The sequence below is a fragment of the Paroedura picta genome, chromosome 10 (genome assembly GCF_049243985.1).
Source record: "Paroedura picta isolate Pp20150507F chromosome 10, Ppicta_v3.0, whole genome shotgun sequence".
In the NCBI taxonomy this organism is placed as follows: domain Eukaryota; kingdom Metazoa; phylum Chordata; class Lepidosauria; order Squamata; family Gekkonidae; genus Paroedura; species Paroedura picta.
In genome coordinates, this window is record NC_135378.1 from 55,455,289 (window position 1) to 55,474,035 (window position 18,747).

At 41.9% G+C, this 18,747-nt stretch overlaps 1 protein-coding gene across 4 annotated transcripts in view; it reads left to right on the plus strand.

Moving 5' to 3' along the window:
• The first annotated feature begins 3,146 nt into the window (after positions 1–3,146).
• The window catches only part of ELF2 (E74 like ETS transcription factor 2), a 42,307-nt gene continuing 26,706 nt past the window's right edge, over positions 3,147–18,747 (plus strand). For 2 of the 4 annotated variants that reach the window (XM_077300266.1, XM_077300269.1), the window contains exons 1-3: positions 3,147–3,396; positions 15,501–15,725; positions 16,605–16,770. In XM_077300266.1, coding sequence (XP_077156381.1) covers positions 15,651–15,725; positions 16,605–16,770 — 241 coding nt within the window. In that variant the 5' untranslated portion in view covers positions 3,147–3,396; positions 15,501–15,650. The remainder of the gene's footprint in view (positions 3,397–15,500; positions 15,726–16,604; positions 16,771–18,747) is intronic. The other 2 variants (XM_077300265.1, XM_077300267.1) reach the window with 1 other exon arrangement.

The following is an 18,747-nucleotide window of genomic DNA, read 5'->3' on the forward strand; positions in this document are numbered from 1 at the left end:
GTACAACACACCTCTGCAACCTTATTTAAAGATACTGAAGTAATCATTTCTGAACTTTATTAAGGTAGTCAGCCAGTCAAATCTGTACTGGGATACACAGGAGGAATCCCAATTTAAAATCAGAAGTCTGAGCATACTGTAGTGTAGGCATAAGAGTTAAACACACTGATGAAATGGATAATAAGCATGCATTTTGCACACAAGGTCAAACACATCTATTCTACCTGTGATTAGAACTGCTAGGTCATTGCCTAGAGACTGATCAGAGACTGATCAGACTGATAAGGATATATGATCATATAGCCTGCAATGAACACAGGAAACTCCTTCTATCTGGTCAGACCATGTACTTATCTTGGGGAAAGCAAAGCCCCTCTCCAGCATCCGCTAAATGAGATTCTTTTTTGTTGGAAAATGCCAGTGATTGAATCTAACTGGTGCTTACCATTATGTCATGACCCCCCTGCACCAAGTCACAAATATAGGCTGCAAGCTCCATGTATGCATGTTTAAACAGGACTCTCTTATAAAGACCACTTATTACAAAACCCAAACCATCAGGAGAGTAATTTAAAGACAAGAGACATGGGTGTTGGATTATACATCGTTATTTATAGAGGGAAAGTAATTCAGTTACCTTTCCCAGATTTTTAAAGTATTATTTAGGGGTCAGGATCTATTTTTGTTGTTGTTAAAAAAAATTAGGTTTAAACTTGCAAATTTATTTTATTTATTTTTGGACTTATATCCTGCCACTCTTGAGAGACTCATGGCAGCTTACAATTATAAAATCTCATAGACCAATAAAACCCATATAAAACCCCCAACAAACCTCACAACATTGACAACCCCGCCTCTCAAGCAGACCATCCTAGGGGTGGAGTGCATAGATACAAATGCTCAGCCTGAGGAGGGGCCACGTTGATTTTGGCCCTGGCCTCAACCCAGAACCTGGCATAAGACCTCTGTTTTGCAGGCCCTGTGGAATTGTGATAGCTATTTCAGGGTCAACAGCTCTCCAATTCCACCAGGTCAGGGCCAAAAACAAAAAGGCCCTGACCCTAGTTGAGGCCCGGCATGCTTCCTTAGGATCTCCAACAGATTAGTACCTGCGGAGCAAAGAGTTCTACAGGGAGCATAAGGAGACAAGCAGTTCCTCAGATAGGTTGGGCCCAAGCTGTGAATGGCCTTATGGTGGCTAAATAAACAGGCCATGCTTTAGCATTCAGGACTATATCCAGAAAATCTACATTTCAGAAGCTGCTTAGATGCCAGTAGCAAACATTTATTTATTATTTATTGGATTTATCTCCCGCTGTTCTCAGAGACTGGCTCACGGTGGGTTACAAAAAAGACAATCCAGACAATAACATTCCATAAAATGCCCCTTAAAACCCCAATAATTACAATTAAAACAATCCAAAAATGGCAAAACCCACCCTCCTACAGGAAGGCCCTTACGAGGGTGGCATGCTGTCCAGTCACAGCTGATTTACACCAACCCCATAGGTTTTTCACGGCAAGAGATGTTCAGAGACAGTTTGCTAATAACCATAAAAAAGGAGGAAAGCAATCAACTTTGGTTTTTGGGGGGGGAGGGTTAAATTGTACTTTTATCTGATTGCTGTGAACCGCTTTGAGCTGGTTGGAAGTGTCAGCCAATAAATGAAATTAATAAATAAAAACATTAGTGTGCTGTAGTGACTAATACTGGTCTAGTATATGGGAAATCCAATCTACTGTGGAAACTTGCTGGGTGACCTTAGACCAGTCACTGTCTTTCAGCTTTACTTACCTTATAGGGTTGGTACTGCCAACTGGCCTTAAAAAATGTCATATTGTTATAATAGTACGTTCATGTGTGGAAATGAGCAGTTGAAGGTTTTCATGACATAAAAGTAAATAAAAATCCCATTAAACATCTATTACAGGGACAGGATTTTTTTCTGCAAGCCTTTACAGAGGTTTTGTAAATACAAAATGTGAGGGTGGGAGGGTGAGAATGATGTATGTTCTCTTCAACACTTTACTGAAAAATCAGTATACATTTGCTACAGGACAGCATTGCCACTCTGCAAGGGAAGAATAAGATACATCTACTTCCTATGAATCTTAATAAACAGACTGCCTTTTCTACTACACTGTAGAAAATGCATACCTTTTATTTCCTTTCTCTTCCCTGTAGCCTCTCTGCTTTTCCTGTTTTCTTCTCTCCTTTTTATAAATGTTCCTCTTCAGCTTATTTTCATCCTTGCCCACAGCAGCCTCTATCTGTGGGGAACCTGTACAGACATGCAGGTGCACACCTCACATTTCTCTGTATCCCCTTCCCTATGCCATTTCCTTTCCTCATATTTTCCTAGTTCCTTTCCAACCTTCCTCCCTTTTATATGCTCCTTCATCTTCAGTTATGTTATTATAATATAATATACTACAATTCTACATACCTTTTCTAATTATCCTCTCCTCTTTTTTGGCCTCACCAACCTGAGAATGTGTAACTGGCTCAAGATCACTCCTGAGCTTCCACAGCAGTGGGGTTATTTGAACCTAGGTCTTCCTTTCGTGATAACTATTGTACCAGTATGGCTTTTACAGAATGCCTGCTGTAAAAACAGTAAAAAGCAGCTTAGTAGCAAAAGGCCGAGAAGCGATCAGTGAGTCATGCAAGTTGTGTGGACGCTGAGTCCCCTCTTAACCATCAAAGCAGTTCTAGAAAAGGTGGTCCCCCCTTGCAGTCTACTGACAGAAACCAAGGCTTGAAAACTGGCAGTACTGTATGGATGCCTGGCAATGGCCATTGGGCACTGTTTCTTAAAGCGACAGGCACCGATTCTATTATTTGGGCTTTTGAAATCGCCTCAATATGTTTTTATATATATTTCAGATTTTTCCACACACCCAGGGCACTTTTCGGATTTGTAGAAAGACTGGACGTTTTGAGAATTAGAGACACTAGCATCCTTGTCTCCCTTCGCGACCCCTTTACCTCCTCAGACGCCCGCAATGAAAGTAAAGGCAGAGCCACGGCCGCTTCCCTTCCCCAATGGGCATGTGCGAGACTTGCGCACATGCCTTCTAGGCAAGGGCATTTCAGGTGCTTGAGCATGTGCAGAAGCGGAGGGTGAAGGCCGGGCTCGCGCGGGCTGCCCTGAGCGAGCGAGCGGGGCGGGCAGGCTGCGCTATCGCTCGGCCCAGCTTGTTCTTTCCCTCCCTCCTGTCTCCTCCCCCAGCGTTGGAGGCTGCTGTTCACGAGGAGCGCCCCCTTTCCCCCTCCTCTGCTGGTTGTGGCCGCTGCTCCTGCCGCCGCCGCCGGCTGTTTTTCCTCCCGCCGCCGCTCGGCCGGAGAGGAGAGGAGAGGAGCGACGTGACGCTTCCCTTTGACATCTGAGCAAGGTAAGGGAGGGGGAAACTGGGGGTCGTCTTGCGCCGTTGGCTGCGCGGCGTCGTCGTCGGAGGCGACACTGAGCTTCTCCGGCCCGCGGAGAAATGGCCCCGGCCGCTCAGGGGCTGAGCCCGGCCTCAGCAGTGGTGGCCGCCGAGGCTGAGAGGGAAGAGCCCTCGCCTCGCCCCCCCCCCAGCCCCCGGGAGTGGATCCGTTCGCGGCGACCAGGCCAAACGGTCTCCCTTCGTTGGGGCCGCCTCATCAACACGGGGGTGGGGGGGGGGAGATGTTTGCCCCCCCCCTGCCCTGAATCTCTCCCCTCCTTTTCTCCCCTTCTGCGCACTGGCTGGCCCTAAAGGGATCTCCCTCCTCCCTGGCCCCGAGGGTCTGGAGGGCATGTCCATGGTGGGGGGTGGGGGGGATCGTGGTCTCAGTCTCTGCCCCCATCCCGGTTTCTTCCTAGGATCCTGTCTGGTCGGGAGGATCCTGGGTCACAAACTGGTGTCGGAAAGTCCCTGGATCCCCCGTCCTCTTCTGCTGAAACGATTGTGCAATTTTTGTTGCGGGTGTGTGTGCACAGCTGAGGAAAGGAGAAGGGGCGAGGAGATGGGCTGCGATAGCAGACCGTGTGCTGACTCGGCGGAGGCCGGTCTGTCAGGTTTTTGTCTGGCCGTGTCATGTGAATGTTTGCGGGATACTCGAGTCATTGTCGAGGAACGGGGCGCGCGGGGGGGGGGGGGAGAAATGTAAAAAACGTCAGCGCAGTTCCCTCTTCTTGCTCCCATCGAGGCTGGTTTGGCTTTGTTGACGATAGTGGGAAGGGAGGGGAGCATAAGTGGGGTAATCGAGGCCATTGCCGCTGCCTGGAAGTGAGGCGGATCCAGTCTGTTGCCTGTCAAATGAGAGGACTATACTTTCAAGCCAAGCCAGTTCCCTTCTCTCTCTCTCCCTGTCTCTCTCTCCCCTACCCCTCCTCTTACTTTCAGTTTCTTGTGTATATATGGCCTCCCTTCCTGGATGTGAGGCTTGCATATGTAAATGGTTGGTGGAGTGTGTTGGTTAAGCCTCAGAGCGCATTCCTCTGTGTCTACAAAAGATAGCCCCCTCCCATGACAAAACAACAACAATCCTGTACCCGGCGTGGCTTACAAATATTTTCCACATCTACGAGAACGGATGTGGATCACTGCTCTCTTCACGTGACTGCTTTTTTTCAGGGAGGAGAGTTGTAAATGAGCCTTGACATGGTCTTTGGGGGGTTGGGGGTGTCTCTGTGTTAGTCTAGTAAGATTAAAGGATTGCTGTAGCTTGCTGTGTTTTCTTTTATTCTTTTATGGTCATGGGACTTGAATGAAATGCCCATTTTTTCTCATAGAATGCAAGAAGTAAAGGGAATGGTCATATGATGATTCAGTTTTGGAAAGAGAAGGCAGATTGGCTTCTCCTATTCTACCACTCTCTTAAGCTGTCATGATTTTAGTGAGCAATTGGATCATTATATAAATGTGAACAGAATATTAGGTCCATCTCCTTACAAATCACAAAAGTCATGGTACTTCTACGTTACAAGGAAGAAAAAGTAGATTTGAGCTAGCTACAGCTACAGGAGTTGGAACTCTCAGTGATTATTTGATATTTAATCAAGAAGAAAAAACTGTACTATTTGCACTGATGCAAATTTCCCAGCATTAATTTGGGGTGTTTAAAGTGACATTGGTGATCTATATGGCTTATTTTTGCAGGTTTTACTAGATCTTGAAGCAGGAAAAAGGTGTGCCAAGTTGGAATATTCAGCCAAGTTCTGTGTCAACTCATGTTTAGAACTGAAATAGGTGCTTTGGTGAGACACACAATAGAAGTATTGTGACTTGTACAGACAGTACTCTGTACAGAGACATGGAAGTGTCATCATACTTGTTTGCCTTTCTGTTGCCCTTGTACCTCCGTCACCAGAAAACTCATTTTCAGGGATTTAGAAATAGCTCAGAAAATGGTATTGCCTTCCCAAAGTACAACCAGTAAAGTAGTGTCTGATGTTGAGGATGAAATACTAGTTCACCATTGTTGCCCACACTATTTTGAGACTGTCTTGAAATGAGTTTGTAATGAAAATCTTTATCTAGAGCAGGGGTAGTCAAACTGCGGCCCTCCAGATGTCCATGGACTACAATTCCCAGGAGCCCCCTGCCAGCATTTGCTGGCAGGGGCTCTTGGGAATTGTAGTCCATGGACATCTGGAGGGCCGCAGTTTGACTACCCCTGATCTAGAGTTTTGCAGTGACAATTGCATTATAAGACTGCAAAACAAAACTTTATACATGTAAATATTTCATTCTGTACAAGAATGCTTTAATTTTGTTTGTATTAAGCTATAATCAGTAATGTGGACTGATTTTAAAACTGTATAGGCAGATTAAGTCTGGTACCTGCACGTATGTTGTGACTGTTTGCTCTGTATGAAACTGACATAACTGTCATGCTTGGTATTTTCATAAAACCGATTAATCAAAATGAAGATGAGCTCATTGAAATACAAAATTAAATTAACATGGTGTAAAAAAACCTCAAACTAACCCTTCTGATTTATGGTAGAAAATGAATGTAAAACAAGGATGGGTTGCATTGTTTGTGGTTGTTTATGACCCCTTGTGGCTTTTTCCTTGTCTTTATTCTACAGTTATTGTAGTGATTAATTTGGTAGCTTGCCAGTGCCCAGGTACAAGTCCGGGTGACTGGATACATTCCATAGATCCTTAGTTAGTTTACTTCTGGTGTAGTATGTTTTCTCTGGTATAGAAGGGTAAAATATTTAGAAATTTGAAATGAATAAAAAAACTTTTTTTGAGAAAGTACTGAAACTCTGGGGAGAAACAATATGCAGGTAGTAGCAACATAAAACAAAAACATTACCATTTTAAGGATATGAAATGTGTAGTTTATTTAAGTTAGCATGGTGGGTATATAAACTTAAATTAAAATTTAGGGTGTTAATTTATTCAAGATTAAGTCAACTACAATTCTGTTTATTTGAAAGTCAAATAATAATTGCAAAAAATTCTGATAATGCTCTACTGTTGCATCCTGAGACAGCAGTTTATTGCACATTTAAGAGCAAAGGAACACAATGGCATTTATTTCAGTGTAAACATAGCATGCTGTAAGTTATCAAAACTAGAAGAGGAAAATGAGTATCTTGTTTTAATTATAGTAATAAGAATAAAATTATAATTTTTTTGGACTTAGAAGTAGTGTGTAAACACTATTATACAGAAATGGGCTGACAGATCACAACCAAAGGGAGTGCTTCAGGGATCTATCCTGAGCCCTGTGTTGTCCAAAATATTTCTAAATGATTTGGATAAAAGAATAGATCGGGTGCTTAAAAATCTGCTGATGATACTAAACTGGGAGGGGTAGCAAATACAGCAGAAGACAGAATTAGGATACAGGATGATCTTGACAGGCTGGAAAACTGGGCTAAAATGAATAAAATGTGTTTCAATAGTGATTTATTTATTAGGAAATTTCTGGACTGCCCATCAGCACAGTCATCTCAGGTAGTTTAAAATATTATTAAAATACACAACAGTTAAAATTGTTAAAACAATTAAATTAAGTAAATAATTAAATATATCTGCAGACAATCAGTGATATATAGTTCTTGTTGGGGTAGGCTAGAGCTATTAATTTGCAGCAGGGGAGGCCCATTATTATTGGTAATTATAAAGTTCTGCATTTAGACAGGAAAAATTAAATGCATTATTATAGGATGGGGGAGACTTCTTGGCAGTAGTAGGTGCAAAAAGGATCTAGGGATCTTGGTAGACCAGACACTGAACATGAATAAGCAGTGTGACTCAGTGGCTAAAAAGGCAAATGGGTTTTTGGGCTGTATCAGAAGTATATTGTCCAAATCACATGAGGTGATGGTATTGTTTTAGTCTGCTTTGGTGAGATCTCACTAGGGTACTGGGTTCAGGTTTTGGGCACCACAACTGAAGAAGGAAGAAGGAACAGACAAACTTGAGTGTGTGCAGAGGAGGGCAATGAAGATGGTGAGGGGTTTGGAGACCAAGTTGTATGAGGAAAGGTCGAGCTTGGTCTGTTTAGCCTGGAGAGAAGATGACTAAGAGGTGATATGAGAACCACCTTCAGTTACTTGAAGGGCTGTCTTATAAAGGATGTAACAGAATTGTTTTCTGTTGGCCCAGAGGGGCCAATTAATTCAAAAGATTTTTTGGCTAAACATCTGGAATAAGCTCTTGACAGAAAAGTTCTTCAGTGGAACAGGCTTCCTCGTGAGGTTGTGGGTCCTCCTTTGGAAGTTTTAAATGGGGTTTAAAATGAAGTTTTAAACTTATTTTTATAAACTTATTTTTATTTTCATGGACCTTTGATATTAATAGACCCAAGTTATATGGCTTAAAATATAAAATATAAGGTAGTGTGTTGAAAACCTGGTGAAGCTGCCCAACAAGATCAAGGCCCTAACAGAACTTAAACAGTTCCATATGGCTTGCAAAATGGAGCTCTTCCACTAGGCTTTTGGCTGAAATTACCAAACTCTTCAATGCTCCTAAGTTATGTTTGATGTTGACTGTTATGAATGCTATGATCTTTTCTGTTCTTACTGTTAAAAATAGTTTGATTTATGTTCTACTTAACTGGTTTCTATGTACACCCCCCTGAGATGTCACATTAAGGGGAGGTATATAAACTGAATGAATAAATAAATACTATATAATACCTTTTCCCGGACTTTATTGTTATGGCAGTTATAGTCATTCTTTCTGAAGTGTTCCAAGAAAGCAGGTGCTATTATTGCAAATATGCATTGTAATGTCAGCATATAATTGGAGGGGAAGGTGAAAGAAAAGGCAGATAATAGGCAGAGTTGCTTTGTTATCACTTGAGGTGAGAATGGAGGAGGGAGCAGACTCAAATCCCGAGCTTCCTCATTGGGAGAGAAGTCATATTTTCTGAGGATTCTCAAATTGCATGGCAAACCATTCGGATTTGCTCCTTATGGACCTGATTTTTGTATCAAAGGTTTATTCCGTGGAACTTAGAGAGGCCATTGCGGCATTTTTTTTGTGGCTGCAGAAACAGTCTGGCTGTTTCATTTTGGACCAAATCAAGTTTCTGAACAAATTGCAAAGGCTTAGGCTCAGTGTATCCTGAGTGTAACCCCCACAAGAGCAGCCTAACTTTCAATTCCTTGAGCAGTTTTGTAATTAATGGTATGTCTTTTCTGGACTGAATTTCAGTTTACCAGCCCTCATCCATTCCATTACCATAACAATCATCCTCAAATTTGCTGGGTTTTTTGTTCTTAAATTGATGCCTTAGTTGGTTTATGTCTTAAAGCTGCTGTATGTAACATCAAGCAGTTTTCTGGAGAGAAATAATTTAAGAGAATAAACGTTCCAGGTACTCTAGAGCAGTAGTCCCTAACCCCCAGTCCGTGGATCAATCGGTACTGGGCCACGGCTCCTCCTCGTCCTCCTCCCTGGCTGCTGCCTCGGGGGCTGCCCTGCCACTCTGCCGCCGGCTCACCTTTGGTGCTCTCCAGCGGCCGCTATGGCTGGAGCTCCCCCTTGGAGTGGCACTGAGCAGCTGCTGCTGGCAGCGCCCCCCAGGGGTCAGGGGTGCCGGTGGGAAAACAAGTAGAGCAGGGGCTCAGGTGGCGCCGGCGACTTCCCTCGGCTAAAGACTACCACCCCGGGCCTCAGTAAAATTGTCAAGCGTTGACCGGTCCTTGGTGATAAAAAGGTTGGGGACCACTGCTCTAGAGCTGTAGCTGTCAGTCGTCTGCTGCCAAAATGGGACTCTTGTAGCACCTTAAAGATAATGAATTGTCATGTAAAGTGAATCAGAACTTACTTTGTCACTTGGATTTACTTGGCAAAAATATGCATTCACAAGCTACCAGCAGCAGAAGAAGGATGGCAATGGAGCACAATAGAAGCCAGTGGTGCAGCATTCCAAGAAATAGATATCTTGCATTATATATCATCAGGGTACAAATAAAAACAAAAGTCTAGCTAAAAGAATAAATTGTCCATCAGAAGTGGTATGGGCCATTCTCAGCAACTGAGCAAAGTAGGATGAAAACAAAAACCTGTGAGAAAGGGCAGCAAATATCTCTAATAAGCTGTCCCCACTTGAGTCTGACAGCATCCTAGAGACTGCCTTTGAATTTATTCTGTTGATGACTTGAGTGTTTCATTTTTAATGTTTAATTTGGGTGTGTTTCTTCTTTTGTGTGCAGTGTGTCTAGGTTGACCAAAATAACTGGCAGAAGGGTATTACTGGCATGTGATGTATATTTTACATAAGAAGGTATGAAGGTGAATGAACTGGCAGATGGTATCAGTTATTGGTGGGTTCTGTGTTTAGTATCTTTTGAGTAGATATGAAGACAGAGTTGACACTGGGGAAAGTTACAGAGTCTTGTCTATCAGTTTGCATCCCTGTTGGGTGGTTCATTCTTGCTGTTGAGCTGTTGCTTCAGGCTGGAGTGGTGGTATGTAAGTAATGACAGGTGGCTACTTCTTAAGGCCTGGAGAGGAAGACCATTTCCGCACTGGGAACTTTGTTGCTCTGGCTCACATGTGGGAGCACAAATTCAAGGCAGATGAGGTGTACTGGGCCAAATACTGTGCAGGAACAGGAACAGGAAAAGGTAGGGCAACTTGCCCTGGCTCAAACTCCAGCCTGCAGCCCAGTGCAAAGCTTCCAGTGAGGAAATGGTGGGAAAGACAGTTTTCTAGAGGAGGTATAGATGTTGGATCATGTGCTTCAGGGATTTTAGCTGTGAGCTTTAGGGGATACATTCTGGATTTTCCACTGGGTCTGTCTTGTAGACCAGTGGTCCCCAATCCCCGGTCTGGGGACCGGTCCATGGATCAGTCAGTACCAGGCCGTGGCTCCTCCTTGTCCTCCTCCCCGGCTGCTGCCTCGGGGGCTGCCCTGCCACTCTATTGCCAGCTCACCTTTGGTGCTTTCCAGCGACCACCACGGCTGGGGCTCCCCCTTGGCGTGGCACTACACAGCTGCTGCTGGCAGCGCCCCTCAGCGGGCGGTGGGAAGTCAGGGGCACCAGAGGGAAAGCAAGTGGAGCAGGGGCTCGGGCGGCGGTGACGTCCCTCAGCAAAAGTCTCTCCCCCCCCGGGACTCAGTTAAATTGTCAAGCATTGGCCGGTCCCCGGTGATAAAAAGGTTGGGGACCACTGCTGTAGACGGTGAGTGCTGAGTCTGGCCTTGTCCATCTATCTCTACTTACTTTGATCAGTACTGTAGTTTTGGGAATGCTAGATGTAAATTCATATACTGGCAAAGTGTGATTATATGTTAGAGATTGGTTGCATACGTCAGACCATGTAGTATGCTCTGGATAGTAGCTAGAAGGATGTATATGGTAATCAATAAATTACAGTTATAAAATGTTGACCGTGTAGTCGTATGGTAGGGTCTGGAAAGTGAAACTGCTACATAGACATGTTCATACTCAATTGTTAAAAATGTAAAACCACGCTGGGGATTTGGGATTTTGATGACTCAACTGCCTGGCTGTTGTTCTTTGCGCAGCCAGCATCTCTTCAGGTCTGCAGAACAGTTTTCTCCTGATTTTGATTCTATAGAGGAACAGATAGATTTAACCACCGTTTTTGTGTATGTTTTAAATACATCTTCAATGGCTATTAGTGTTTAGGATTCTGTTCTCCTTTGCCATGGCTCCCTATTACATTCTGTATCAGTTTTGTACAAGAATTGTAACTAAATAAGTGGGGAAGCTACAAGAGCTTGTGGGCATCAGTTTATTTCTGGTCAAGTGCCAAAACTCATATAGCAGTGATGGTTCAGATGAGTTATGTGTTGGCCACTGCTTGGAGCCAACCAAGTTGTGCATATTCTTTGGACGCTATTACCAGGCCCAAGCAAGTTGTGTGATATCGGGTCATAACCATACCTTGATAAGTTGAAGAAATGGTATGGTAGCAAGTTGTCTGGTGGTGACCACTGGTGGTGACCCTTGATAAGTTCTTCTTCCAGGGCAGGAGGGGAGGGGAGCAGGGTGGACTGGGAGGCAGAAGTAGCCCTAGAAATGGCCCTGTCCCCCTATTCCTTTTTCTCACAGAAACCAATGTTTGACAGCTAGCAGTATTGTTGTACTAGATTCAAGTTCAGTAGCACCTTAGAGATTATCAAGATTTTCAAGGTAAGAGCTTTCAAGAAACAAAACTCCCTTTTCCAGATATGATTTAATTTAATTTTGCACTTCTATCCTGCCCACCCCTGGTGGCTCAGGGCAAGTAACAACAATGTTCAATAAAGCATTAAAATACAGTAAATCAAAATAACACATAAATATAATATACCATCAACAGCTGGCCTCCCAACAATCAATCAACTTGGGAATATGTGGAAATAAATCTAGATGGCAGTTAATGACAACTCCACAGTACTTTATTCCCATATACCATTGGCAAAAGAAATGAAAATGATTTTGACGAGCTCCTAAGATTTTAATGTTAATTGTTTTGATGTTTTTAATGTTAGATTCTAATTTTTAATGTGGAAATGTCTTAACTCTGTTATTATAAATGTAAACTATCCATAGACCTAGGGGAAGGGTAGCATATACATCAGATAAATAATGGAGTAGGATAAGGTGACCAGATTTTAACATTGGTAAAGGTAAAGGTATCCCCTGTGCAAGCACCGAGTCATATCTGATCCTTGGGGTGACGCCCTCCAGCGTTTTCATGGCAGACTCAATATGGGGTGGTTTGCCAGTGCATTCCCCAGTCATTACCGTTTACCCCCCAGCAAGCTGGGTACTCATTTTACCGACCTCGGAAGGATGGAAGGCTGAGTCAACCTTGAGCCGGCTGCTGGGATTGAACTCCCAACTTCATGGGCAAAGCTTTCAGATGGCTGCCTTACCACTCTGCCCCACAAGAGGCTCTTAACATTGGTAAAGCGGGACACTATTGACTGGGGGAGTTCTTCATTAAAAATTTGGTCTATATGGAGCAACAAAAAGTTTCATAAAATGCATAGAATGCAAAAATAGTATTGTAATATATATTTTTTTACTTGCAATATAAGTACAATTTGCCAGGTGCCCCCAGATATCCCTCCAAAAGTGGGACGTTCTGGTCACCTTAGAGTAGGAGTTAATTTTTAATATTTTTTAAATGTGTTATCAGGTGATATGACCATATATAGTCATGTTGACCTCCCCCCCCCCCAAAATGGCCAATAATGGGCCTAGAGAAGCAAAGCTGAACAACTGTGTGTTGCAGGTCTTGTGGAACTGATTGAGGTCCCACAGGGCCCTGATCTCAGTAGGTAGAGCATTCCACAAGGCTGGGGCCAGAGGCTGAAAATACTGTGGCCCTGGTTGATACCAATTTCGCCTCTTTTGGGCTAGAGACCCTGAGCTGATTCTGATTACTAGATCTTATTGCTCTTTGGGAGAAATAGTGGCAGTCCTACAGATAGAACAGCCCGAGACCATTTAAGGCTTTAAAGATTAGCACCAAAACTTTAAACTTGATCTAGTTTTCAGTCTAGAGCCAGTGCAGCTGGGAAAGCACAGGTTGAATCTGTGTTCTCCATTGGGTCCCAGTATGGCCTCCAGCAGCTGCATTCTGGACCATTTCGAGTTTCTGGAACAGCCTCAAAGATAGCCTTTCGTACACTGAGTTACACTAGTGTAACCTGGAGGTGACTGTTCCATGGATCACAATGACTAGACAGGATGCTGATAAGTAGGGTGCAGATTGTTGGGCCTGGCCAAGATTATGCTTGGTATGGGTGACATTTATGAGCTTGGCCTCCATAGATAAGGTGGCATCCAGAATCACATCTTGATTGTGGTTGAAACCTCTTGATTGTGGTTGAAAATGTTAGTTTGACCCTATCCAGAGCTGGAAGTTGCACTGCATCACCCATGTCATGCTGATCCAGCCATAGGACCTCTATCTTAGCTGGATTCAACTTCAGCTGACTCTGCTTGAGCCAATCCATCATGTCCTCCAAATATGTGGCCAGAGAATCTGGGAATGTATTCAGATGGCTGTCTGTCAACAGAAATACCAACTCTTGAAATCTCATTCACCCAAAATCTTGTTGGTCTCTAAAGTGCTACTGGACTTGAATTTAGTTCTTCTGCAGTAGACCAGTACAGCTAGCCTCTGAAAATATTTTTGTAGTTATAGGTACTGACGCTGCTTGTATTATTGGTATTATTGGTGGTAATGGGAGGGAGAGATTTAAGATTTTTTTGCAAATTTGGGGCTTTTCTCAGATTAGTAGAAAGATAGTTTATTTCTGCTAATGGCTTTATTCTCTGGATTTAAGTATCCAAAGCTGCTTACCTAATTCTGCACTCTGTTTTATCCTTGCAAGGACCCTGTGAGGTAGATTAGGTTGAGTATTTTAGGTTGAGTATTTTATTTGTTTAGGGTCACCCAGTGAGCTTCCATGGCAGAGGAGATTCAACCCTGGGTCTCCTGCATCCTATTCTGATACTCTGCTACACCACTCTGGCTAATATTCCTAAATACCTAGCAGCCAAACAGGTCACAAGTGAAAAATGTTAATTTAAAGCAGCCTTTCTCAAACCTTTGACCTTGGAGGAGCCCTTGAAATAATTTTTTTCAGGCTTTGAGGAGCCCTGGAAATGATGTCAACTAGCCATAACTCCCTGCAGCATGCCTGGAAGTGATGTCACCAGAAGTGTCATCACCACCCATGTTGACAGGGAGCCTTGAGGAGTACTGGGGGGGGGGGGAGAGACAGGAGACAGTTTAAGGTGGGAGTAGGCATGCAGGCCCCACCTCCTCCCAGGTGCAGAAACTCACTCATGCTCAGATGGCAGGAAGGAGGAGCAATGGAAACAGCTGGTTCCCTAGCTTGTGGCAGGAGGAGAAAGACCACAGACCCCCTCTGGAGCTCCTGCGAACTCCAGGGGGGGTCCATGGACCCCTGGTTGGAAATCCCTGATTTAAAGCAATGAGTTGCTGATATGTATGGGATGAGACTGGCAAGCTACTGACCACACAAATGCTGTTCTAGAATTGGGTAAAACTTTTTCCTTTTCCTTCTGTCTTCCAGGACAGGGGTAGTCAAACCTGTTCCTCCAGATGTCCATGAACTACAATTCCCATGAGCCCCTGCAAGCATTTGAACTAGTGGGATGAAATTAATTCAAAAAACATCCCGCCTAAACATCCAGAAGAAGTTCCTGACAGAGCGGTTTCTCAGTGTAACAGGCTTCCCCGGGAGGTGGTGGGTTCTCCATCTTTTGAGATTTTTAAACAGAAGCTGGATAGTCATCTGATGGAGAAACTAATTCTTTGAAGATTCAAAGGGGTGGCAGGTTACAGTAGATGAGAGATAGGGTTGGGAGTGTCCTGCACAGTGCAGTGGATTGGACTAAATGACCCATGAGATCCCTTCCAACTCTATGATTCTATAACTTTGCACAATACTGTGAAATAGTGATTTGATTAAGATAGTGTGAGATTGGTCTTGTTTCTTTTTGGAAGGCAATGAGAAAATGATATTGTAGATGGGGTTGTCTGTCGGTAATCCAAACATACTGTCTATTGGAAACACTGTTCTAGTTTTTAGTTTGGGAATGAGCAACGTCGTGTGGATAAGGAAAAATGGCATACGTGTGCTTAGAGGTATTTAATTTTTTTAAAAAGGTGTACCTTGTATCAGGGACTCCCTGCCTTTGAATTAGACTAGGTTAAATTGAAAACGTTTGATTGATTCAGCTAATTATTCTATATCAAAACACTTGCATTCTTACGAATATAGTAATTAAGTTCACTAGTTTTTGTATGAAACGAGCAATATTGAGTATATATGAAAATCTAATCCAAAATTTGGCCTAAAAATAATAGCAAATGTAATGTATACAGTAGAAATAGATTCTACAGATCTGAAATAAATCTCTAACTCTCAAGTGATGCCATAACATTAAGTCTATTCAGAGTATTAAAAGTATCAGATTCTTTTTTGTTTTATTAACTGACACCCTTTTTTGATGTACATTTAAACTCCTATTTTAACTTACTTTTCACATTTCTTTCAGGATTTCTAATCATAGTAGCAGAGAAGTTGAATTTTGAAACATTTCTTCTTGGTTGACAAACTTCCTATATCTCAAGCTTCCAGCATTACCATCATTGGGAATATTTGGCTACTTTGCCACAATCCTTCTAATCATTCCAAGGAATGCACCATGACATCAGCAGTAGTTGACAGTGGAGGTTCGGGCCTGGAATTTGACAGCAATGGAGTACAAATTCAAGGCGAGGTCAGGAAATGTTAAATAGCCCGTTCTCATGCAGTATTCATAAATGTTGATTAATGGTTAGTAGAGGTGCAGGTTGTAAAGGAGATTGTTTCGTGAAGACTTATCAGTTTATAGTAGGAGGAAATATGGTATTTGATACAATACAGATTTGATGAGATAAACACATACAGTATGATTAGTAATCTTCATGTTCTTAACCTTAAAATGAATAGAACAGGCTTGGCCTATGCAATTTAAACTATGGGTTGGTTCCAGCAGAAAGTTCTACTGATACAAGCAATCTCTAACAGTAGATGTGATTTCCTGCTTCTTGTTGCAGTCTAACCCTCCCCCCCCCATTTTGCTTCTAGGACATAAGGGACCCCCTAGACGCAGCATGGGGGGAACTGGCAGAACATCCACCTACCCATGGATCTGCCAGCAGAAATCCTTCATGGGATCCCATCTCATGTCTGATATTGAAAACAAAAAAGTACAGCTTTCATGTTCCAAGATAATGGCAAATATCTATTCAATATTAGAGCCCAAGTAATGTGGACCTTGGCAGTGATCAAAATCCTGTATGTGAGGATTATGCTTAGCTATCCAATTGAAACCCCATTAAATTATAATTTAGAAGTGGTTCATTTTGGCTGCATTCATTTGGCTGCATTTTTGCCATAATTATTCCAATTTGCAATATTTCTGTAGGGAGTATTTTGGCATTTGGTAGCTTCATGACAACAACACATTACTTATTAATCACATGCAATGGATTCTGCATATCAGGACTGCTCTGATGCATTTCTGGTATAGCTGCAGGGTTGATAATGTTCTTCAGATGTTTTCGTGGATTCAATTATGGTGATGAACTACTGACACACTTTCTCACCCTTATAGGAGAATGACCCAGTCTCTGAATATCCAGCAGTGATTGTAGAGCCGGTGCCAAGTGCGAGAGTAGAACAAGGATATGCTGCCCAGATCTTTGTATATGATGATGAAACTTACCTTCTACAAGATGTTGCAGAAGAACAAGAAATTGAGACTGAAAATGTAAAAACAGGTAAGTTAAAAATTTTATTTTGTTAGTCTTTCCCAAAGTTTGGATTTCATATTAAAATATGTCCTCTTTCTTCTGAAACAAGAATGGGTAATAAGGAAAAAAATCACTCCTAGGGAACTTTAAAATCCAGCCATTGTGTGTACCGCACAAATATTCTACCTCTGATCTTCCTGTGTAAAATTTGGTTAAGGAACTTTATTCTCCTTTTAATTAATATTCAAAGCTAACAAATGGTTTGCCTCCTGGGGTGTAAGATTGCTGTCATTTTTTTCCTGACAAAAAAAACACAGCTAACCAGCCAAAAGTGCTTGTTAAAACTGGTGTTTTCTTTACACTTGGATTTTTGCAGTGCTGATGGTTTTTAAAATTGTTAATTTTTCAGACTATTCTGGTGTGTGGTTATAATAGGGAATAGCTCTGATTCTAAAAACTGATTAAAATATTAGCTATGGTAATTCCTTTAATATTAAGCAGTTTTGTAAGGTGCCTGATAGCCAATCTTGCAGGATCTTTAGAAATATTTTCATTGAGACTTTCAGTTAAAGCCATATCAATCAGTTGGTTATAATTTTCAATTAGGTATTTTTGCCAATCATTTTAAATCTTTACTGTCTACCTGTCATTCTATCATCTTAGCTGGGCCATAAATATACATACCAACCCCTCCTCCCACCTTCCACAAAAATTAATAGAATATTTCTACATATGTGTCTAAATTAGATGCTAAGGATGTTCTGCATTAGCAGTTAATACAGTGAAAATACTATTCAGTATCTGTTCTGCTATAACCAAGAACACCCTGTCTGTCTTCATTCGCAGAAAAGTATATCATGGAACAGCTATGTATTTATGTACTTTAAGAATTTGTCCTGATTTTTTGCCCAAACACGGCCACCAAGCCTTTTACATACATAGGCAGATATATTTTAAATGCACTTTGAACTTTCTGTACAAGTTGATGTAAAGAAAAATAAAAGAAAGGGGAGTTTTGAGGCCATGACTTCTTTCCTAAAACAAAATAAAGACTCTCTTGCTTAAGAAAATAGGTTAATAGAGGAGTTATCACTTGACTTCAAATGAAATGTGACTCTGTGTGTGCTTTTAAGTTTTTTAGAATGGGTGAGAATTTATTTTTTCCATAACAATAAGATCATGTGAGAAGTGTTTTCTTTTTAGATAAGCTGGTACTTTTTAAACATTCAACATTTTCTGGTTCTTGACTTCACATCAGAAATCCTCCCTGTGGCACAAGCAAAGCCTTTTAATTATAAAAATATTATTGCCACAGAGAGGTAGAAGATGTTAAATGAAAAACACAGAACTTAACAGAAGCTCCTTCATGATTACCACACAGTAGAAGAAAACCTGAGGCAGAGAACAATGTTGGTATGTATAACTTTTTTGATTACACATAGAAAAATTGAACAATGCAGTTATAAATAAGGGTGGGTTATAAAAATACAGAAAACCCTTTAGCCCCTTTAATGAAAAATACTGGTTTATGTTCTGAAACAAGTTTTCTTTCTTTTTCAGATTATGTCAGATCACTACAAATACTTGTAATCACTTACTACACTGTCAATTTCATAAGCATAAATTTGAAATGTTTTTCTCTGAATTTTCATATGTTAGGTTATAAAACATTTTTGCCTCTTTTGTAAATTAACTGTTGTAGTAGTTAAGTCCTCTTGATGTACTGCTGAATCAGGTGGACCTTGGCTTGATGTAACAGGGCATGCATTTTGTGATTAAGGGAACTCTTGTGGAACTATTTAGTTTAACAGAAGTGTCAAAATGCTGCTTGAAGAATCTGTAACATTAATTTTTAGACATCAGGTTTGTTATTTTGCTGTGAAATATGTGCTTTATGGTCACCTCCAGAATAGATTTCTGTAACTCACTCTACGCAGGCCTGCCATTGTCCCTGATTCGGAAATTGCAGCTGGTACAAAATGGAGCTGCTAGGGTACTCACAAG